Source organism: Chlamydotis macqueenii, chromosome 15, assembly GCF_036417535.1.
Source record: "Chlamydotis macqueenii isolate bChlMac1 chromosome 15, bChlMac1.mat, whole genome shotgun sequence".
NCBI lineage: Eukaryota > Metazoa > Chordata > Aves > Otidiformes > Otididae > Chlamydotis > Chlamydotis macqueenii.
The window spans coordinates 3,563,292-3,587,998 of NC_141570.1; the positions used below are offsets into that span (position 1 = coordinate 3,563,292).

General features: G+C 38.5%; 1 protein-coding gene across 2 annotated transcripts in view; it reads right to left on the bottom strand.

Annotated features, from left to right (window-relative positions):
• USP22 (ubiquitin specific peptidase 22) overlaps positions 1-24,707 on the bottom strand; it is a 100,017-nt gene that overhangs the window by 42,314 nt on the left and 32,996 nt on the right. Inside the window, exons 2-5 of one of the 2 annotated variants that reach the window (XM_086759581.1) lie at positions 19,763-19,895; positions 9,614-9,727; positions 9,042-9,086; positions 4,083-4,184 (exon numbers count right to left, since the gene is read on the bottom strand). In XM_086759581.1, the coding sequence (XP_086615707.1) occupies positions 4,083-4,184; positions 9,042-9,086; positions 9,614-9,727; positions 19,763-19,895 (394 nt within the window). The remainder of the gene's footprint in view (positions 1-4,082; positions 4,185-9,041; positions 9,087-9,613; positions 9,728-19,762; positions 19,896-24,707) is intronic. The other variant, XM_086759582.1, reaches the window with a different exon arrangement.

A 24,707-nucleotide genomic window follows, 5' to 3' on the forward strand; every position in this document is an offset into this window, starting at 1 on the left:
AGGTGGCTCCTGCTAATTATCCGTGTGCCTTGGGAGCCTAATTCTTCCTGTTGTGAATATACCAGTCTTTAGCCACAAAGTCACTTCGTATGCTAACCGGAGACCAGCTGACCCCAAGCTAATACTTGACGTACTCAGGAGAACTGATCTGCTGGGAGCGTTAATGATAGCAGAGCAAGATGAGCTTCGGGAAATAGTTCCTGAAAGATAACTGCACCACTTTCACTTCTAGTCCAATCCTGTAACAAAGAATTTGCTTGTGAACTTGGAACTTGGTCACTGCCCTCATTTGCTGAATGCAGCCTCTTCACAGACAGTAAGAGGCTGAAAAATTAGATTTTCCTTCTACACTGTTGGAATCTAATTTAGTAATTGTTTAGTTTCAGTCTTGCCTAAATTTCCATATAACGTTTTGGCTTACAGGATACTTGAAACATCAGCTTCAACCAAAAATCAAGGTGAGCAGAAATATTCTATGAATTTAATAGTCTAGACCATGATTCAGTACTGGTGCCGAGAACAACATACAATAACTTATGAAATTTCTACTTTCCACTCACCCTCTGCATTCCCTGCAATATGTCATCCCTTCAGCACGATCTAGTTCACCTGAAAACAACTGTGCCAGCACAGTGAAAAAGGCAGCAGGCTACAGCGTCTGGGGCACAATGAGGCCTGAGAACATCTCCAGCTGATATTGCTACGAAAGAGCATGTGTTTATGGCCTGAGCACACTATACAGCCTTCAATGTCTTGAAATACAGAAATCTCATCAAGATTTCCAGTCTGCTAGAACATCAGAATAGTAAATGTTCCACATAAAATCCACACTATGCAAGGACTTTTCATCATGGCTTCTTGAGTGTAGATAACTCAAGATTTCCACTTGGATAACTGTGTTTCAAGTCACTTTGAAGATGCTTATGTGCAGCACTGGGAACAGCCCTTTGCGTATATCCCAAAAGACAGGGATCTGCAGAGTTTCTGTAGCAGTACCCAACGTGAGTTTTCACTTGAAGAGCAATTTGCTCAATGGCAAAACAGTGGCACAAGTAAAGTTACCTACTGTATCTTCTTACTAGCAGGAAAAATATCTATGAGGTGGAAACATACACTGTTTTAAAAGAGAACCAAGCTAAATTTATGGGGTTTTGTTAAGAAGGTTTTTTTGTTGAGTTTTTTTTCTTTTGGGTTTTTGTTTTGTTGGGGTTTTTTTTGAGGATTGCTAATGAGTTTCAAATCGTCACATAAGTGAAAACATAATTTAGTTTCACTAAATCAAGAGCTAGGAGTTTTGCTGAGTATCTCCTCTAACAAACTACCAGTTCAATCCTCCATTATAACCTATTCATGTCATGACTGAGTGTTCTTCAGATGTAATTTATGGTGCCAATGAAAGACAAAGGATCCTGCAGCTGGATAAAAGTTCAAACAGCTCAGAAAAAGTAGTAGATGCATCCAGCTGTTTGAGAAGCATCACAAGATTGCTACACATCTGAAATTAAAAAAATAAAATCCCTTTTTGTACAAAAGTGTTCTGCCGTAGAGTAAAACATTTACGTAAATGAGTGTCATGTAAACAATGTAAGTGTAACAAGGAACTACAACAAAGCATATTTTACCACTTCAGTGTTTTCTAGATAGAAATAACATCAGTTTTAATGTATTTTATTGTTAGGGCTGAAAATCATACGCAAGCCCTTCACATACAAGTTAAGTACACCCTTTCAAGGCCGTGCCTGTCCGGGTTCCAGAGTATCGTCCCACTTACTGTAGTTATACTGCTAACACACTTGTCTTACACAAACACCGAAACGGGCATTGGCACAATAACCATTTCAGAAGGTCATCGCAGGTTAAACGTGCTGTCTCCTAGCTGACATCAGTGTATATCTGGAGGTAAGACAGAAAGCAGCAAACACCCTTGGCATTCTTAAAATAGCTTTGCAGACAGCATTTTATACATAAAAGGCAGTTGGTTTATGCTTTAACCAAGTGTTCTGTAAACAGACCTGATCAACAGATGTGCAATGCTTAGAGATGGTAACCAACAAAATCTTCATTTCGGAACCAAGACGACTGGACATCATGCCTATTCCCTGAGCCAATTACCTACCTCAGCAGACAAACTGGATTCACTAATACCTGCTATAGGATTGATAAAAACTTGATGTCAAAAGAATTCAGTATTGGGGGGGGGGGAAAGAGAGAAATGGGAGTGTCCAGATAATTGCAGCATTTCAGTCTGCACATAGGCTCTTCACTGATCTGAAACTGCAAACACGCAACTCAATGTGAGGACAGTGAAGGGAAAAAGACTCTGAAGCAGATACATATATTTAGCAGCAGGTTAGACGGAGAGAAAAGGCTCAAGGACAATGGCAAGTCTTTTCTTCCCTCAGCTAAACCCCCAATGTATTTTTGTGCAAGAAAGCCAGTCTTTTGCTTTTAACTGTAGCCCAAAACTGCATTATGTCTCTTGGGTGCTTTGATTTTTTTCTCTTTCTAAGTCTCAGCGTATAGACAGCTCCAGGGCTCAGTAGGAGAAATTATTAAAAGCATGCCTGCAGAAGTAAAGAGATCAGTCATCTCCCTTATCCCCCATGTTTCATGAGCACTCCCCTACCCATGCAGCGTTGTATGAGATTTCACGCACCCATACATATCCTTTTAAAACAGACTGAGGACTTTAAAATTCTTTAAGAGTAAGCATAGCATTCCTTCAAATTGGAAACAGAAACACAGAAATGTGCTTCAATTCTTCAGGAAGTTCACCTTCACCTTCAGAATTCCATCAAACTTCCCCCCGCCCCATGCAGTTCTATTATCTTAAGTAATTTGGAACAGTCTTCACAAAATATACCGAAGTTTCATAAAACAAAATCCCAGTGCGAACATGATGCAAGCAATCTTTGCCTTGTTATTTTTTCCTAGGCTGCTTGAAAGTTCAGATGTTTTTCCAACTGTCTTTCATGTTCCACTATTGCAAATGCATAGGTCTCTTCTTTAGAACTACCATTCTACACACATTTTCAACTTACTACAATTTACTCTATACTTCTTGGTACACTTTTCCAAATAAATATATTCATACATATTTTGGATTAAATATGACTTACTGTATTAGAAACATGACATTAAAAAGTTTCAGCAATTATGTTCAGTGTATTTTGACAAAAGCAAATGTGCTGAAAGCATGACGCGTTCCCATAAAACAGTAAGCAGGTTAAAAATTAGGAAAAAAACCTTTTAAACAGTTTCCTACTTCCCATGTCTATAGCTACATGTCCAATCTTGTACCTTTACTACATGCACCATGAAAACGTTACTGTGCATTTAACAGGATAGAAAATGCCCAATAATCTTCATTACAGCTTGTCAGGAAGCTGGTTTTAACCCTCTAGTCCCCCAACCTAAAGACAGCAGAAAAAAAACCTGGAAAACACTGTTCATTTTCATCACCCTTACCCAAATGCTCTCCAGCCGTAAGTCGATACGCCCACATTTCAGAGTTGTTTGCTCTAGAGTACTGAATTCTAAACATTAAACATTTGATATGCATTTCAAAACTGCTATTTGACACACATTGGCGAACAAATGACATATTTTCAGAGTCAATATGAAATTAGAGACCCCATTAAGAGTTTAGAACATGATGCAGAAAGACATCACATGTGATTACCTGTCTGCTAAAAACAGATTTATCAATAGATTGCTATAGTTAAGGTTACATCTCAACCTCAGGATTTTCCTTCATACACCTGCATGGAATCTCTGATGGAAGACGCAGCTGGGCTAACATCACTGATTTCTGCTAAAGTCTTTAAATGCATATTGTCAAAAAAGCGCCCTGTTTTGTAGCTGTTACACAGATGAATCATCATCAGTACCAGAAGTAACAGAGCAGATATTCTTCTACAGTGATGAAAAGGTGGTGTAAAATAAACTTATTTTGTTATCCTAATAGTTAAGGAAATTCACTACAATTACCTCAGGCTAAAAATATTTCTGGAAAAACGATACAGAATTGTGAACTTACAAGTGGCTGAGAATCAGCGTCTGAAAGGATTTCTAGAACTTACCTATGGTGCAGTTTGTGGTTATTTTTCTCCGCTTGGGGTTGTGTCGTAGCAATTCTAACTCTCGTTTGGTTGGCTCCCATGTTGAATACTTCTCTCCAATGCCTAAGCAGATGAAAAGAAAGTTTCAGGAAGTTCTTTAGTAAAAGGGTTAAAAACTCTGTTCAAGTAAAAGCTTTCAACATGCTGTCCATTAAGTTAGATTCAATCTATGTACAACTACAAGAGACTGAATTCTTTTTACCCATCCTCCCAAAAAAACATTGTTCAGAAAGATATCAATCAATCTTCCAACAAATGAGAACTAAAAGAAAAGCAAAGCACTTCTTTACTTATAAAGAATAGCTAGCCCAAGTACGTTTTCCTGGTTTTTACTGGATTATAATCCTCCTTTCTGTTAAAAAAGAAATTCCAGCACAAGAATAAATCCACAATTACTTAAAAATACATTTCTTTGTGCTCAAAGGAGGACAAATGACAGCACCACCATATGATTTTAGCAGAAGATACAGGATAACCAGGAAATCTCGTCATCAAATTTTGACAATTATTAAATAAATCAAACCTGACCTAACTTAATGGACAGATACAGGCTTAATCTTTACAGATGAAGAGCAGAATTTAGTAATTTGATATACTAAACTGTTACTACATGTCTTAGGATATACCATTACAGAGTATGACCTCTCCTTATAACAACTGATGTATGACTTGACATTAGCAAATTCCAATACCAGAGATTCACTTTACTGACATACCTCACATAACCTAAAAATGCAATTAGTAGTTGGTTTAAACACAATCTTCCCCTCACCAACAAACCAAACCTCTCCAAATTCTGAGCTACGCTTTCTCATGAGCTCCCACTAAAAGCTGTGATCATTCTCTTTGAACATCAACACTGTTATTTTCAATACATTTCTTTGGTTAAAGAAAAGCACAGTAGAAGTGAGTCAGGTAAGTAGTACAGAGAACAGATGTGAAGTAAGCAGAGTTGTGTTCAGTGTAAATCTGATGGAAGAAAAACAGAACAGTGAAGACTCAGGTGCTGACCAGCTAAGTACTGCTGCAGCTTTCTATGGAGCACAGAGAAACTACTATGCAAGGTCAATTACAGTGAGTCACAAAAGTATCTTGGTGTTAAAAATAAAGAATAATAACATGACAAGCAATCTATTCTAAAACTGAGGATTAAAGTCAATTACGAGTTATTTTTCACAGAATGCAAGGAGCAGAAACAGTGCTGTGTTACAGAAAATAAATTATAAATCATACATATGAAAAGAAGGAGAGTAGAAAATATAGCTAGAGGCTTACATATTCTGCATAATATACATTAAATTTTAATAGCTCTTTGATCTTCATTTTCAGAAATAGCTATGCTTGTCAGAAGCTACCCACCCAAAAATGTTCAATTCATAGTTGCTACTGACCCTCCAGGTTCTAGCAACAAAAGGTCTCATCTTCGGATTCTTGAGGACTAGAAATTTCTTATTTACATGGAGGCACCCATCTCTCAATTTATTTGATTCAACAATAGATTATGCAAGAAGCATAAGAAAGAATACCAGAATCATATAGTCCCTTTCCTTTATCCAAGGTTCAGCATCAAGCTACGCACCCAGGAAAACAGAAAAGGAAACTAATTACTGTGTAACAGACTGATGAGACAAAGCAACGCCTTGAATACACTGTACAGTATGCATAGGCAAACGAATGAAGCAACTTCAGAGACACACATATGGACAGTTCACATGACAGAACATTGGCTTGCAACAAGTTTTGTATGTCTGTAGGTGTCTTCAGCAACCTTTTCCATATTTGTAATACTCCCTCAGGCATTTATATAAATCCGTTTGTAAAAAAGCTCAAAATAATTTTCAGCATTGTCTCAGTACCAGCTATTACACTGGCCAGCTGTAAATGTGAACTCGTGCATTTGGGCTCACTGTCGTTTAAATATGGCCAAACACAGCCCGTATAATCTGACAACAGGATGAAATCTCACAATAAAAAACCCTTGGATATGTTTAAATCCTGATTTAAATCAAATATAACAAAATTCCCACCTGGAAACACACGTGCGCTCCACTTTAGGCATGCAATAGTTCCACATATGTAAGTGGGACTATGCATATATATTTACATATATCATATATATAATTATATAGCTTAAGTGCTTATAGAGGATGGAGACCAAAGCATTTCACAAGAGCAACTCTTCAAGTAAAGTTAAACATGACAGACTGGATAACTTCGCAGGATTCTGGGTGAATCAAATACTGTTCAATTAAAAAGAAACGAAACCAAACAGAAAGCCATGTACAGTTAATGCCACAACAAACACACAGCAAAACAGACAGAAAGCTTGCTTACAGAAGCCTTTCATTAGAAAGAGCACAAGTTAAGGCAGAGACAGAAATTAAAAAGTGTTCTGTTCTGGCTATATAATTTAACAAGAATATTGAAGTTTTATTACTCTTAAAAATTTGGAAAAGGACAGAACCATTTATTAGGAGTGGTTCAGTGTTTAAAAGTTAAACAACAACAACAACAAAACCAAAACACGACTCAAACAAAAACAAACAAAAATCCAACCAACCAAAGAAGGTAAAAGGTTTAATAGCACCCACAAGCATGCCAAGAACTCCGATATAAACTGCCTTAAACAAAGACTTGCCAAACATGCACATTTACAATTAAAGGAAAGTAGCGTTATAGAAATGAAAATTAATCATTTTAAAAATGATGCTATAAAATAGCCAGAGATTCAAGTCAGCATGTGAAATCTCCATCCAAGAATCAATTTTATTGGATCAAATACACAAATTGTCATTTTTCAGAGAATTTATCAGGGACGTATGGATGAGTGAAGGAAAAGGCGATGAAGGCTCTAGTTTATAAATTTTGCAAGTAATCATTAATATAGATTGTTTACTTTGCTATACTTCAGCAGATCCCCCTTTTTCCCCTCCCAAAAATCCAAACATTATTTGAATGAATGGCTCTGTGTATTCTCACCTCCCTTGTTATTAAAGAATATTCAATACTAGAGGGGAAAAAAAAAAATGTAGAGTTGCAACTTGTTCAGAGTTATATCACATAACCCTGAACTACAGCTCGACACGGGAATTCATCACACTAAGAGTTAATATTACAAGAGTATGAAATGAATCTCATGATATTTGGGGTTTTTCTTAAAGTTCTTTTCTCCAGGCATCATGTTGTTATGTGAGCATCTACTGAAGTATGTACCAATGCCCTTCAAGCACTGTGGATAAGAGTTTGGAAATATACAACATTGACACTTGAATTTTTAAGCCAATCTCAGTTCTTGCTGACTGGATTCACCTCTTAAATTCTTTGAGTTGGTAACACCACCTGAGGTAAACTAACTCCGTGGTAGAAATCTAAGACAAAGACTAAATTTGAGGTTTGTACTGATCTTGACATTCAGTTTGAAGGAAGAAGGAGTTCCAGCCCCGTTTTTAATCTTTCAGATAACATGAGTCACCACAGGAAGGAGAGGATGGACTGAAGCAATGGAAAAAGAAGGGAAAAAGACGACATAATTCTCCATTACTTCTCCCACGTATCTCCCTTTCTCGTTCCTTAGATTTGTGGGGAGACGCACATGGTTTCACGATGTAAAGCCATAATACAAAGGCTCCCATGCCACGACTTTAAAGAATATCTATACTGTGTACTCCAGCAATTTGAAATGTATTGTTATCTATCCTTTCATTTTATCTCTTCATTGGTCATTACAGATTTGTTCTCTGGGGACAGAAGACTCAACGTGCACATTAGTATAGATATGCATTCATGTATATATTTAATATGTCATTTATTAGTCAGTTAACAGTACAGAGAAGGTTTTCTGCCTGGCAGTGCCTCTCAGAGATTCTTCCCTTCAACTTTGTAGTCCAAGACAAGATGAACAATCTTTTAGCTGTAATTACCCTGAATACAACCTACAGCAGCCTGACGTCCACTGCAGGACAAACTGGCTGCATCTCAGTCCAGAAGGCACAAATATATCATTTGCTAAGGACAACATAATCAAGAAATTACTCTTTGAATTTACATGTTCAAAACGAAGAAACTGGAGGGCCTTCAAAGCAGTGTTATGTTGTTGTAGTTGACTAACTTGGTGCCCAAAACAACACACTTTAGAAGCGTTTGAAGGAGTTTTCAGAAGAGGAGTACAAACATTTGAAAATACATTTCCATTTTGTCTTGCTTTGAAAACCATTGTTTTGTGCTAAAGCATTTTATGCTGTACTTTCCTGTTCTAAGACTCACTGGAAATCTCACCATCCTCCTTTCCTCTGACTCAACTCCCTCAAAATGGGGAATAAGCAGAAGTTAGAATCTATAGTAGTATTAGTATCTGTATCTGTAGCAGGAACTAAGTAAAAGCAGCTATACTTTTGATATGCCATCAGAAAAGCTCTAGTTAATACAATGTTAGCTGCTATTTTTAAAATTGGAAATGAGGTTAAGAATGGTTTGAAGTCATATCAGCCGTGACTAAGGCTGTCACATTGAAACAGGATGCCATGGATTCAGAAAGAGACATTACTAGACAGAAGTCATCTGTCTTCAAATACAGACTTTCCCACTTTAAGAAAACATACCCCCTAGAGGCCACTGGAAATGGAAGATGACAAGGTTTTATAACTGATGCTTAAAAACTACTCAGTTAAAGGTAAATGCTACTTCCTTTCCAAAAAAAAAAAAAAAAAGAGAGAAAAGGTTTGTTTTGGAGTAGTTCTACCACGGAAAGGGCATATGAAGTCAAGTCTGCTGTAATTATTCAATCACTGGAACATATCCAAACAAGAGGATAACAATTTGCATGATAAAAGTGGCATTCTTAACTGTGATTCATGTCTAAAATGGCAGGATAATCAAAGGGACGCTTGTTAGTGAAGTGCGTCGCCAGCCCACGCCTCTTACCTGTCATTGTACACTGGTAGTGAGAAACCACTGTTGGGGTGAAGGCTAAAAAAGAAAAAATTAGGGAAAGCAAACTGAATAAAACAAATGTGTGTACATATATTTGTGTGTCAATATTTCTACATAGATACTGTGCGTGTACCATGAAAGCACAGGTGTGTAAGTAAGCTGGCACGTTCTATTAAAAAAAAAATAAATCACACACAAGGGTAGCATTTCATGTGAGGGGAACAGATTTATTGCCTATAGCACCTAAATTAGCCTAAAGGAGCAGACTGTTACTTTTTCTACCTAACACAGATCTGATATTAGGTAAGTTTTGCAGGATTAATGTTAGATTTTTTTTTTTTTTTGCAATTAAAAATAAAATATTTTTGCTACAATTAGGTGTGGTGCACATGTTAAACAGTCTAACTCCTGGAAAGTAACAGTTAGACATCTCTCTCTCCCAAGCCCTGCACTACTATCTCTAAAGAGCTCTTTCTTCCCCGTACTGTTTTTTGTCATTGACAAATGGGAGGGACAGGTATGATTAAAAACAGAAACAAAAAATTCAGGCAGGAAAACCAAACCTTGTAATTTCCAAGCTTTGCGTTGTTCTTCTTTGGCAATTTGTTCCATGTCTTTGTCGTATATGTAATCTTGACACATAAAGCAGTATATACCCCCATACAAAAGGTCTATGGCTGCAAAACAGAGGGGAAGTTGGGGAGGAGAAGGAAAAAAAAAAAAAAAGTAAGTTCATGAACTAGAAGACATTTTAAAGCAGGCTTCCAAGTCAGGCACCCTTTCTTCGTAGCAGTTCACAAAAAGTAAAATCTGTACCTTAGAATCTGTGGGGGGAAGGAAATTTTTCCAGTTATAGCATGAGTTATTCAACTGCTTCTGGCTCAGCAAGAAAACTGTGCAAGACAACAAAGCATTACCTGCCTTAAGGTTGTTTTTAATTTATAATACACCTTTCAAAGACATAAGTAACCAAAAGGCATAACTACAGTGACTAACTGAAATACACACAGAACTAGTACTGTAAGACTTGATATGTATGTTTTTATTGTCTTAGAATTTCTAAGACTTCACTACTTTCTATTCAAAGCCACTAAAATAATTGGAAAGCAGGTATCCAAACGAAGGCTCAAACAGAAGCAGCACTGAAGTCTCAGAGATATTTGTCCAGGGGAAGGGTTTTCCAGAGTAGTTTGTACCACAGGTTACATCTCTCACAGTTTCTCATTTCACATGCCCTTTTAGAATGGACATATGAACACCGACAAATGTTAAAAAAAATTTTTCTTACACAACCCTGAACAAAAGAAAGCCAAGAAAAGAAATAAATCAGCTAACTGGGAAATGACATTGAGTCAATGTATACCAAGGAAGAAATAAGTGCAAACTAATCATAGCAAATTGCTGATTTTCAGTATATAGCAAATTGTTGATTTTGCTGAAAAAGTCAGTGGGCACTAACATATTCTAAACCAGCTACTAAAATATAACCTGCATCTAGCAGACAGCTGAGAAACACATCACCATTCTCCCTCAACAGTGTATCCTCCATTTATTTCCAAATTCCTTTTATTTCCAGACAAACAGCGTTATTAAAAACATTTCACTACAGTGGAAACTTGTTTTAAACAAAGGAAGCCATTACCACCTTAGGTGGCCTGCAAGAAACAGCACTGAATTACTCTAAAGTCATAAATAAGCCAAACCACACGCCCCGCAGCAGGAATTCTGCTGTCGGTCCCATCAGGCAGAGGTGAAGTCCTTGTGCTCTCCCTCGTTTATGTGCCAGTGGCCTTGGTAAGGGTGGTAAGCTTGGGAAGGTTTCTTTCTAACCACACCTCATCCATCCTTCACAGCCTCTACCCCTCCCACAATCTGCTACCCCTCTCCTTTAGTCCCATCTGCCCTTTTTTTCTCTCCTCCTGCTCATTCAGAATAACTTTTTCAATTATTGTCAAATTGTTTGTTACTTCTCTTATTATGTAATGAAGGGAACAATTACTTTAAACAAGTTTGCACAATGTCTACTGGCTGTCATCTTGCTTACGTGCTTCATTATTTTATTATTTTGGTTTGTCTATTTGGACTACAATCAATTTGCAGAAGAGAATGACTGCTTGCATTACCTTGTGCAGTGTTTGAACACCAGAATTTTCACCCTGGTGCCCAGAGGACTTAATAAACTCCTTTAGCAAAATATCACAAAAGGGGATAAGAATCTTAGCTGTGGTGGAGATAAAGAAAACACTATGCCTATGTCGGGGGAGCTGGGGGGGAAGGGAAAAAATTTAAAAATCACAATTAAGCTACATAGTATTAGAGTTATATCATATTTACTCCATTATCTATTGCACTACCAGTTACGCACAGTTAAAGAATTGTTGAAAATTCAAAGTACTGGTCTTAAAACACAATCAAATATTGTTCTCAATGTATTTTTAAAAAAAAACTCAAACACTCCCCTGCCCTAACGAAAAAATAGAACAGAGCTGGCAGACTATTAAATAAACAGGACCCTCTGCCAGCACAAATCCTTTCAGCCTGCCGTTAGCACGGGTAGGCATACGTTGTGCTCAGAGGATTCCTTACTTTTCTCAGCTTTCTGGATTTACATGCTCGAGTGATGAAGTATAGATGTCAAGATCACAACCAACAAGAGATCACCTTACACAGCCCACTTCTTCAGAGTAGAATGAATTTCTGGCGTAAAGAATGAGAAAGTTTAACAGAAACACTGCGGAGTAAAAGCCGTAATTGTCCAGCACCTGATTAAGGACTCTTGAGAAAATAACCTCTCTCCAGCATACTTAGGTGAACAATACAGTTGTATATATGCCAACACTTCCAATGTCATTAAAAAGACTGCAGTAGGTTCTGGACAAATTGCCTCAAGCACCAGTGACAAGGCAGCCATACAGCCTGATTACAGCACAAAGGAAGGGCAGGGGTTTCTTGTGAAAGCCAAAACATGGCTGCTCAGTTTCAGGATACTACAGAAACAGTCCACTAGTAATGTTCGTAATTTAATTGTTTCAAATTAGTATAATTTAAATTCTTCCCTTGAAATATACTTTAATTTCCTTATTCTGGTCATCTTGAGGTGAAAAAGAATGTTTTCTTTAAGGCAAAGTGCAAAATATCCACTACCAAGTCACTCTGGTGAGCCGCCATGCCTGCAGAGCCGGCCTGCAGGGCCTCGCTGGCTCTGAGCAGAGCGTCCCCAACAGAGGAACTGCGGAAGGAATTGTCTTACTGACAGAAACTCTTCCAAATCAAGCAATTCGTTAGCACTAACTGAAGCTACGCTACATCAAAACGACAAAGTCCATACAAAACTTTCTCCCTCAAAGAATTTGGAGGGGCCAGGGGCGCAACATAAATTTCACCTCATTCTTAGCAACAGGCTAAATTTTTTTTTTTTAAACTGAATTCCTGCAAAGTTGTACCCAAACGTGAGCTACTTGACCAGAAAATTCAGTAAAAAACACTAAGAGAGTAAAGTATAAGAATGCACATGTAAACAAATTTCACTCTTTGCATTAGTATTTTGGGTCCCAAAACTAACAGAAATGGGCCTCCATTTAATAAAAAAGTTTGTGAACTACTATCCTAGAAACAATAATTAGATGTTTTGGATTAATCCAAGGTGACCCACATTTCTCACGACAAACATTTCTTTTAGAAGGCTCCTCCAGAACTGCTGCTACTCCTACCTTCCGGCACCTGCTTCTTCCGAACTCTACAACTACCCACTTTGGGAGGGGGCAGGGGGGTGAAAACATTGTGTTTTAATTCAGTTTCATCTTAATATACACACAGAATTGATTACACTGGAAAAATAAAATATACATTCAGTAGAAATATACTCTTTTCCCTTCATAGGAAGAATCAGAAGAAATTTAAAAGAATCGTAACATCATTCTACTAAATTTGATCAATCTAGTTTCCTGTTTCAGGAACTCAAAATACCTACTCGTGGATCACAGGCAAAGTAATTTAAGAATGAAAAGGCCTCTTGGAACAATATTTTTCTTTGCTTTCATACCTTCTATGTTGACAACTGCCTACCATTATTTTAAAGTCAGATCTCCTCGTACCCTTCACATACAAAATTATAAACAGCTGCAACACAAGAGGGAGAAAGACAAAAGATCTCATTCTTCATTTAAAAATAAAGCTATCAGCCTAAAGAAACAATGAGGCATCGCAGAAGATCACACAGGAATGAAAGCAACTTTATCTACTGGTGCAAGTGACAGTAAGTTTCAAAAGACAACAGCTCAGGGGTGAAAGTTTAGATTTGGGCAGCAAAAGGTCTTCAAACTCTTCATCTGGGAGCCAAGTCAAGCGTTTTGTTTAAGCCTGAGTGCTTTACTTAGCCAAATATATCCACTGACGTCCTCGTGAAAATGTTAAGAGACCAGAGATGATGGGAACATAACAACATGTAAAAAGCACGGAAGCGTGCCACGTTTGCACACGCGCACATCTCATCCAATTAAGAAACTTTTATGTTCAGTTTTCAAAAGACCCAAGTGAACAGAACTAAAGTTGCTCAGCTGAACACGGGGTACTTCACCATATCATACAACAGCCTTCCATCAGATGTGACATCTTTGTGAATCATGTTTTGGTATCATCTTCCGTGGAGCACTGGTTGCATTCAAGTAGAACAAAACAAACAGCAACTCAGAATTCAGGTCAATTTTTACCTGTATCGAAATTAATTCCACTGTGAATTTCTGTGACTCAATCTTGGCATGTTACCAACCTGAAATCAACGCACACTCATATTCTATGCAAGTCACCTACATTTTGTTCAACTTCTGTAACGAAGGAGACTATATTAGTAATTCTTTTAGACAGTATTCTAAGTCAACATCCTAGGCTAATTCATACTCCCAATTTCTTGCATTAAGTGTTACTCATTAAACCAGTTTCAGATAATAGGCTCAAGTCCACAAGAAGTGATTTTCTAAACTTCAAGACAGCTCTCCACTTGCTTTTATATCCAATACGTTAGCACAAAACAAGTACCTGATTGTGTTCTTCCTGTTTTCGGGGCACCTGGAAACTGCGTCACAGATCAGAATTCCTGAACTGCTAAGATATTAAGGTTTATTGATACAAGAAAATATCAATCATCTCAATATGGAAGAAGAAGTCAAAACACATTAGCAGACTCCTCTGAGGCACCGATCAGCTTACATTTTTGAGGTTTTGCCAGAAACTAGTGAGCAGACACATTAAGGCTATACACTCTTCCATCATCCTTCCAGTCTCTATTGGGAAATGTTGAACATTCCTACTTAATCTTGCTGTTTTTTAAAAAAAAAATTGGCAGCAGAATTCCCAAATCATAGCCATCAAGTTTTATGTTGCTCCATATGACCATGATGCAAACTGCTTATACTCATCTGCATATTCTCCTTTGATCAACAAGGGAAGCATACCTCAAAGCCCTATTTTCAATAAAAACAGTAGTTAAGATCCAGAACTGCACAGAAGTTAGTAGCTGGGTCGGAGGCAAGCAGATGCACGCAGAGCTGGCAAGATACAGGTAAATATTCAAGAGGTTGGCTTTCTGAGGGCTAAGAATATTCCAGGTGTACAGAGAATTCTTCAGGAATAATTTCTGATACTAAGGGGAGCTTTTGAGGAGGAGCTTCTGCCTACCTGCACCAACCAAAGCAGCTCCTAGCAGAAGATAATTGCAGTGAACAAATGCTTGCTGCCTTCTTACGAGTTCAGTCTGGCTCAAAGTTTGAGCTAAACTATAGGAATGCCACGCTGGAATGTGCATCCCATAAGCACATGAGAATTTCCCTGCAATACTTTGTACAATACATCCTAGAACAGCAGGTATTTTTAATGGCTGTGAGGAATATTGGATGTTCAAAGTCATACCCTATGGCTGACCTATATATCCAAAATGCTTTTCTCTTCTGCTTCCAATTAGTGATCCTCTGGTTGACATCATAAGAATATTATGCTGAAATACAAAGAGTTTGTACCTTCTGCTATCAAATTTAATCTCACTTTTCTTACCATAGTCAATGAGGCTATTTAATTCTTATCACAGGACTACCTAGCCCTCCTCAGCCTAAGCAGTATCTCTGAACTTCGTGACCATCATGAATTTCATACATAGATATAATTCCTTCTCTTCAATTACTGAAAATAGCAGTGAACCAGGACTGGTTCTGCTAATAAAGTCTGTATGTCCTACATGCTCTCCTTTCAGTTTATTCATAATCAGTCTCCCTTCATCCTGCCTCACATACACTACAATTCTTATATTAATCCTTGTCACTTCTACCTCAAGTAATAATTTCCAAGAGGGCAAAATGTCAAATTCTTCACTTCATCTAGACAAATTAGGTCCAGTGTATTTCCTTTTTCCAAGAAAATCAGTTATATTATCAACAAGACCTATTAGTCTGACATGATCCATCTCTGACACAACTAAAAACCACTGTATCCTGTCTTCCATTTGCCTTCATCTCCTTAACAGACTTTTTTCCAACACCCACACTAAGCAAAACGTTACAACAGAAGTCAAATCAAGAGGCTACTAAAATGTCCAATGACCTCTTCTACCTCTTTCTGAGTCTAGGTGCAGAAGGAAAAACCAAACTGCTACTCTAGCACTGCAATACACTGCACGGGAAGCGCTTTAATTGCCCGTTCCACGCAGAGTGTAACGAAAGCGTGTGGACAAAAGAACTTAAATCTACTGCCATCATGCAGAATTGACTACAGTCAATACCTTCCAACTCAAACGAAAATTAAATAACTTCTACTGCTATTTACATACGTGTTCTGTTTCTACGTATTGAATTTCAACAGACAGGTATGTATTAACAGCAGTAACCAGATTTTTTCCTTTGATCAATTTCAAGTATAGAAACCAGCTTTTTGTCATGTTTCCTCTGAATCAGGTGAAAAAAAAATTAGTTGTTTTCTAGGGGAAGTAGAAGCTTTAATTCTACAAAAAAAACCCCTCATCTATGAGCATTATTACTGTGCTCACCCACCCAGTTCCTCTCATCAGAAATCTGTTTATTGGACTGAACCTTATGTAAGTGTATACTTAGAAAAAACAGTTCCTCAAGAAACAGTTTGTGATCTAATAAATAATGAATGTACTCTAACAGGACTAATTCTGAAATCAACTGTTCGCTAGTCTCCTTAGAAACTGAAGGGTACCTCAGTCTTCCAACTGTTTCTCATTTAGTCTTTCAACTGCTGAACCTCAGTCCTCTTATTTCACCTACCTCTATTCTTTAACTTCAGACCACGGGCTTAGAGCAGAACAAGACTTCATCCAAAAACTGCATCATGTGCTGTTTCAGAGATACTATTCATGTGTTAAAAGTGCATCTCTAACAGACAGAAGCCTAGGATGGAAATGCACGAGTTGGCTCCTTACCAAGGAGTTTAAATAGGTCTACACAGAGCTTTGATATCATAGTCCAACTAATCTAACCATTTTCAGTTATCTGTAATAGGCTTTCCTAAGCCTCATATCAGTGATTTTTCTTGCAGCTCAGTAAAGTGTGTGTGCGCATATATATAAAAATATATATCTGTGTATATTGAAAAAAAAAAAAAAAAAGAAGAAAAAGTATGTGGGGGAAAACTCCCAAGCAAGGTTACATAAACACTGCACTCTCAAAGCCATCCATTTTGTTCTCTCATATGATATCTCCCCCCCAAAAAGTTTTAATCATTATGTAATAGAAACAGAAAATATTCAGAGAAAATATTAAAATTTCATTTGGTGTCTGCCTAGGATTTCTCAGTCCCAACCAGGAAAGTGATATAAGAATCATTGCTACGGTTTCGAGATGAGCTCTCAACAGCACCAACCTCTTCTCTTAAAGCTACTGTTCACAGTAGCCTTCCTGCTCCTGCTGCTCTGAGACTCAGTTGGTATGTATTTTCATTCACTGAGCAACTGCAGAAGACGTAATGAAGGGACCATCAGTTTTGACAAGGACGGAAGCCACCAGCAGATTCTTCAGGTGCTGGAATCCAATTTTGAACGATTATATCGGAAGATGACAAAGTATGCTGACAGCACACATTCATTTAGAATAACCAAATCTGAAGCTTGCAAAAAGCTCCAGAAGGATTTCAAGATACTTAGCAAATAGGCAATATCACCAAGAGTAAATCTGTAATCGCTACCAGTAAGTTAGCAGACAAGTAACAATTACCGGTCAGGAATGAAGTTTTGTAGTCGCCGAGTATAACTACAGAATAACATCAGCTCAGTGTTGAGCAGGGTATTAAGGAACACAAAACAGAAGCCAATGAAGTATTAACTAAGAACATAAGTCACTAGTCAACCGTATTAATCCAAAGAGACGTCACCACAGATGGACACATTAGAACTAAAAAAAGAGAAAAGAAATAAAAAAGTATGAGGATGTTGAGAATCATACAACAGCTTCAGTAAGAAAAGCTAAAGATAGTTCAAGATGCTACAAATTGGGAAAAGGAAACATCTGACAACACCCCAGAAGAGATCAATAAGGACTTTTTACTCACCATTTCTCAAATTCCTCACAAAAGAAATACAGAGCAAAGTTTCAGGATCCATTACAAAGCAAATCAGAAAGACACGAGCATTTTCCATACGGGTCAGAGAAACGATGGAACTCGCTGCCTTTGCACGTTGTGGGTACCAGAAAGGAACCACGCTTTAACACTGGACAGGCTACTGGCAGCTTCTGGAACACAAGCACCTAGAAGCAGCCGACTGTTCAGGAAGTTTTTGAAGAGCTAAGCAGCAGAAAAAGGAAGGGGAGAGTAAGAGCGAAAACGCTTCATGACTGTACTGCTGCCTGTTACCTCTGTTGACCACTACCTGGCAGAAGGCTGGATGTTTACGGCACAGCTTCAGCCAGTACAACCGCTTCAAAGAAGCAAAACATGTTTTGTGAAACTGGGAGGAAAGGAAAAACAGGAAAATTAGGGATTCTGTATTATTAAAACTGCAACAGCAGAAACTATTTCCTGAAGTAAGAGCGTCCACAGACTAAGATACCACTCTGCTTAGGCTGCTGGATTTCAATGCTGTAGCATTTGTAATCAAATGTCTATTAATGACTTTGATTAAGCACCTTACAATTCTCAAGGAGGGTATGGACAGACAGCCCTGCCTTATCTGCCACTGACAACTCCTTGGCATACTGCGTATTTTGACACAGACCATCTCTGAGCACTCCTAGGACACACCAATGGCTCTTTAGAACCGATACTATCAGCATGTATTTGGAGGGGGGATGAGGGATGCCCTATACAGCAAGAAAACAGCACTGAAACAGAACAGGAAAGGCCTAGTTTGAATAGTCCCAAGCCTTTGAGGTCCTCGAAAGGTCAGTCTTATCTAAAGGTTTTTACATCTGTATAAAAATTTTACATTGCATTAACAATTCCCAGCGCAGTGGAAATATCGGCCTACCACGGTGATTGACTGCCAGAGACTGTACAATGCAGAAAGTCAAAAAAACGAAGCTCATATAGCTGGATCTTACTTCACCTACCCATCACTCACATCCACAAGTCAAGGAATATATTAAGTACAGTATTATTAATATACACTGAATAGGCAAGCAGATGCAAGAGCACAGGTATCACTGTAAGGTCAGAGTGTGAGTGTCTAATTTATATTGGTCAGAGAAGGAGAGATAACAAGGGATGTATTTTAAGAATGCTCTGGACTATGGTCCTGAAGCTGCAAAAACATCGCTTCCAGTGCTCAGACAGCTGTTACAGCTGAAATCTATGATATTTCTTCGAACTGTGATTAAGTGTGCAGTTCCTGCTAGTCTCCATGGAGACTGATGTTGGCTCAGCAAAAAGTCACCAAGTGTTTTAAAATAATTCCTGTTCATTTTGAAATTTCAAAGCACTTAATGCAGTTTTGCCTATCAGATGTTATTTCCCCAATGAAAATTGCAGCAGTAAAAGCAACTAAAAGCACTAGCAAGACTACAAAAATATTTTTACAGCTCATTTCACATGCAGCTGGAAATTAAACACCAAAACATACCTTTTAAAAAAAGAGAAAAGGAATCTCCAAAACTAGAAATCAAGCAGTCAGTTGTACAATCTTTGTATTACATGTATTTGTGCACCGAGTACATCACATTTAGCTGCAAATTAATCCTTTTTGGGATGATACAATACCATATTCTGTACTTTGGCTTCTATAATTAACTCTTGTCCTTTTTATCTCAAAGCCATTCCTTTTGGGAAGTACCTTATCTGACACACTCTTAATTGTATAGTACCATGACAATAACTACAATAGTCTTTAAACTAGAATGCATCCCCAAAGAACTTGCCTCCTCTGTCCAGTTTTATTTTTCCTTTAAGGAAACAGAAGATATTTCTCTTTTGTAGACAACAAAAAAAAATTCTACCTTGCACAAAAATTAACTTGAAAAATTTAGGCTTCCCAAATATGTAGATAAACAGCAGCTCACAATGTGCAATTATAAAGCCTTTTTAAAAGGTTCTCTATAAATACTGTAAGTTTAATGGTAAAAATATTACAGTGTTTACACAGTATCCACAGATAAACAGGCAAATCCTGTCTACAGTCTCAATTTAGCACTGTAGTTTTTTTTAAATCTTAAACCTGGCCAAACGCTCATATTGGCACATAAGCACCACGTGAGTACATCATGATGACAGCTTACCTAAATTGTGTCGCTTTGTCTTTGCGTGCTCGTGAATATGTTTCTTTGTAAAACAACCAAAGAAGACACAGTAGAGGCAAGAGTGGAGTCTGTTCAGGTGGGCACCGCACATATGACAAATGCACGACTTTGCCTGAAACAGAGAGACACAGATTATGAATGACAAACATAGCTCCAAGTCCAGATCTAACTGCTACCTTTCCCTTTAACTCTGTGCCGTTTGAAGGCTGCAGACCAACAGGGGAAACAGTTCTGCCCCCATGTGACAAAACCATCAATTAAACATATTAACGGAGAAAACTCTTCCATTCGTCCAGTAAATCTCAAAGTCTTGACAGAGAGCAGGTCCTGTCTAAAAGCAGACAACAGTAAACCCATTTACAACTTTCAGCCTGTAGTTTAATGAACTCTTCATTCAGGGGTAAGCAGGCACTGCTGCTGAAATCCACAGACAATCCTACCATTCCCTCACTCCACCTGGACGTTTCTGTTCCCATACCAACCCCGTACCGGCAGAATGACTCGCACAGCCATGTGCAAGCCAGGAGAGAAGTGTGTGAAATCAATCTGTCACTTCCCCCGCATTAACCTGTATCGGTTCCTACATCCAGCTCACTATGAGCCACACAAACACTCATTGCCGGTGCAAAATCTTTGGGCATTACGGCTGGCGTAGCACAGACTTAACGTGACAGCAGCACAGACCCTGATTATCAGGGGAGCGAGGTCTCGACACATCTGTTCTTGCTCAGTTCTTCAGAACCGTCCCTACCTTGAAGCAATGGGCTTTGCTGCTCAGCAGCCCCTTCGCTGAGCTGGTTCAGCTTGCTAGCCTGGAAGTTGAAGCCAGACTAAAAGTAATCTTTTGTCAGCTTAGTAAGTTTAAGGGGAGCGGGGGCAGATGGAGTAGACTTGGATGAACACCAGAGCTGAGCAAAAGCAGATGCTCAGCAGGGAGGTAAAAGCGGCGAAGAGGCAAGGGTTTTGGGTGGTGGGACAACAGCACAAACTCTGCTTTTTCGCAGCACCGATCTCCTCGATCCACTCAAAAGCTGTGATGTAACTGGAACATTAAAATGTTTGTGTGTATATGGCATCTCACTTCTCTGCTAGGAGATTCTGCCAGATTCATTCATCAGATTGCTTTATGCTAGCCCATGAAATAGTGGCGCAACATCAAATCCGTACCAGTCAAAGACCTATGAAAGTCACTTTTGCCACTCTCAGAGTGGCTTTGAATCAAGTTTGGAAAGCGATGCGCAGACTGTTCCCCAGAGCAACCCAGAATAGGGAGGTGTGTGATAAAAGTTACCGTGATTCATTGGAAATTAATAAGTATGCAAGCCTGATGTGATGATTTGCATTCCTATGATAACAATACATTTTAACAAGCAGGCCTGGAGAATAAAAAAAAAAAAAAAAAAGGCAATTACAAGGTTAAGTACAGTTTTTGACTTTCAATCATATCTGAAGCACTCTAAGCTAACACCTAAAACTTTCTTTTGGCATTAAACTCAGGTACTTCAAAAAATCTTTTGAAAAATTACTCTGTCTAGTAAGAGGCTTAAGAGAGTTTGAGGGATAAGTCTTTTGCTCAACAACACCAAAAACAATTCAGGTCCAATACCATCAGATTGGAAGATAAAGACAGGAGAAAATTCCTCGCAGTAAATTCACTTTTCATCTCGGACAACAACTGCATTCAGATACATGTTTAAGAATAACCAAGCTTCTGGAACAGCTCAGAGCTACAGAGATCACTTACAGAGGTACACCTTATTTTACAGACTAACCTAAAAATACTCTTCCCCTTTGCTTTTCAATACAGAATCACCTTTTTTTCCTTCATATTAAAAAAAGAATCAGAATTACTAAAATACTAAGCTATCATCTAACCCAGGCAGTGCTTCATCAAAAATAACCCCCCAAAGCTCTTCAGTAATATTTGCCCAGTCTGCCACAACTTAAAATTAGTGCTGAATAAATGATGTACAACCCTGTTCTCTAGACTGGCATTTTTCTTTCAGAACACTTATGGCTGTTAAAAAAATAATCAGAGAAGCTTGCAGTATGCTGCACCGTTTAATTTATTTTCAAGCTTCTACAAATTAAGACTTAAAACCTGAATCTCCCATGTTGTGTATGTGAAGTTCTCCTAAGTTCTCTTAGATGAAAATAGATCGTTTGAACCAAATCCCACACACCTACAGAAAGAAATATTTTAAAGTAGGACCAAAAAAAAAAAAAAAAATCACCACCACCAGCACAATTTCCATCTTTAGAAAAAATACCGCAGAACTGTCAAACTGTTGCCTAACGGTCGCTCTTTGGCTGCAAGAGCTAAATAGGATCAGCCTATCTGTAAAGATTGCTGCTATGACAACAACTCTAGCAACTAGCTATTTGACTTAGCCAGCTAAAAATATATCTTTTAGCATTAAATGTATTGTAAACAGACGACATCACAAGCATGTGAAAACGCAGCATTTTAGGCTAAAAGGCAGAAAATTAATACCCTAAAAGTTTTTATTTCAATAAAAATTAAGATAAGTTAAAGAAGGTAAAAAAAATTAGTGGTAAGGTAAAAGAGAAGATATTTAAAGGAAGCTATTTTATCCATATCCTCTATTTGTTCAGTATGGTTTGAGATGGTTTTTCTAAAATTGTAAGAAAACAAGATTAAAAGACAACAGAACGAAGAAAGAAATCAATATCAAAAACCAGTGGCTATGCTTAACTAGATTAGCTGTCTCCTTTTCATCTTTCTGTGCTTTTAAACCATTCGCTAAGTTAAAACAAAGCTGCCACCTTCCCACCCCACCCCAAATAATCAAATTACTCTGTTTCATAATGCTTCCACCCCTGCTCCCATCTCTTGAGGCTACAGTTTAAGAGGGAACAGAATACTGCAAACAAGTAATCATAATCAGTCAGATCCATAAAGTCACAAGCTTGCTTTAAAACATGACTCAACTATTTTAAAAAGCAAGTTAGGTCTTGCTCATGGTCCATATGCTTTAGGGAAGTCAACCAGCATTTCAGCCGAGAATCAGCCTGTCACTTCTTTTCTCTGGTGTGTCCTCGACACAAGAACACCCCTTCCCTCTCCTAAGACAAAAATGTAGTCTTCCCCTTCCTCCAAACCCCCTCTCATTATTCTGCTCCCTTCATTATTTTGTTCTGTTCCCTGCTTGCTTCTCTCCTTTACTCTCCTCCCTCTGAAGTGCTCCACTCTCCACCTTTACCCCGTTCTCTCTCACCATACACTCAGTACCTCGTCTTACATCCCCAGCCTTCCTTCAGGCCACACTGGCCTTCTGTCTGTGTATCCCCTTTAATTTTGCTTTGATATTCTAACAAACTGCACATGGAAATCACAAGAGGGCCTGAGGGTTTTCTTTTTGATAGAAAACTGGGAAGAATGGTCCTGCACAACATAAACTGTATGCACACAAACACAGTAACTCCCATCATTTCTGACAAGGCTGCAGGACTGAGCAGCACTGGATATCCCAGTTCCCTCTTCAGTGTTTCTTCCTCTACTGATCTCCTTTATTGCTACTGAGATGGTGGTAACCCACACACTCAGACCCTCAGCAATGGCTCCGTACCTCCCCGAAAGGAGGTTTAAACAGCCCAGCAAATGAGGGTGTGGAGTCTGGTGCACGATACACAAACCGTCCTGGTTGTAGTGACCTGTAACATTTAGAGTCTCACCTCTAAAATGCTACCTGCTCTTGATTACTGTAGTAGCTATGACACAAAGTGAGCTAAGAACGCAAAAGGCATCAGTAGGCCAAATAAACTAGGCTGCTGACACTTCTCAAGTTGTCAGAATAGCTTATTATTTGTTTACCATCCTCCGAACAAAACAGTGGTGGAGCAAATTAACAGATGCAGCTGACACTGTTTTGCCCTAGCAGTTTTCTGTGCAACAGCTCCCATTCCTGCTCTCCTTTCCTGGGCCAGCTCAGGCTCCACCTAAAGCAAGAAGGTCTCGCTGGGAACGTAGCGTCAATTGTTCCAAAACCTACAAACCTGATTCAGCTTCATATAATCTTGGCTCCTCAAATCACTGAATGGCAGTTTCGAGTGGCCATACACTATCCCAGCAAAGCAAACTGCGCGGAAAAAGCAAGGGGCATACAATAGCCCTTAGCTACTGCAAACCATCATTCCAGATTTCCAGCTAGTTCAGAAGTAGCTTTGGAAACTCAATTCTTATTTAATTGTACGTGACAGGAAAATACCTTTTTAAGGAAGTTTTCCATTAGGGTACTTGATGAGTCCTGCCTCTTATGCTCACAGTAAATATATCAAAGCACTTTCAGAACAGAGCCATTTTCAGTCACAAGCATATAAACCAGAGACCTTCTACCTTTCACAGTCCACAAACCATATTCACCACAAAGGTTCAGGGGAAAAGATGAACTAGGTAACACTAACAGGACAGTGGGAGGCTCGGGAGGTTAAAAGATCATAAGGAAGTTGCTGCCACACTGTGCGTGTTCACAAGCAACTCAAAGCAGCTGAATCTTAAGGTAAATACGCCAGCTACAGATCCCTGCAAGTGTCTGATCATGTACAAATTCTTCGCATTACAAAAAATAAAAATTTCCCAACACAAATCTGCTTCAATTTCCCCACCTTTTAAAGTAAGGTTTTTTTGTGTAAAACAGACATAATTATTAGACACATTAGAAACAAGAGGAAAAAGTATTTGATTTTCTAATATGTTATTACTACTGAATGTCTTTGAAGGGGTACACTTCACTTTCCAGCCTGAAACTTCAATCTTAGTCCACACAGAGTAAGGTGCTTGTTGTGCAGTTCTAAATATGCCCACTTACTGAACACACATGTATGTGGGAAATTCTCCCTGCACGCGTAAGTTTGTCACCATAGTCTGCTTTGTTCCCAAGAAGCATTTGTGCTCCAGAAGCAT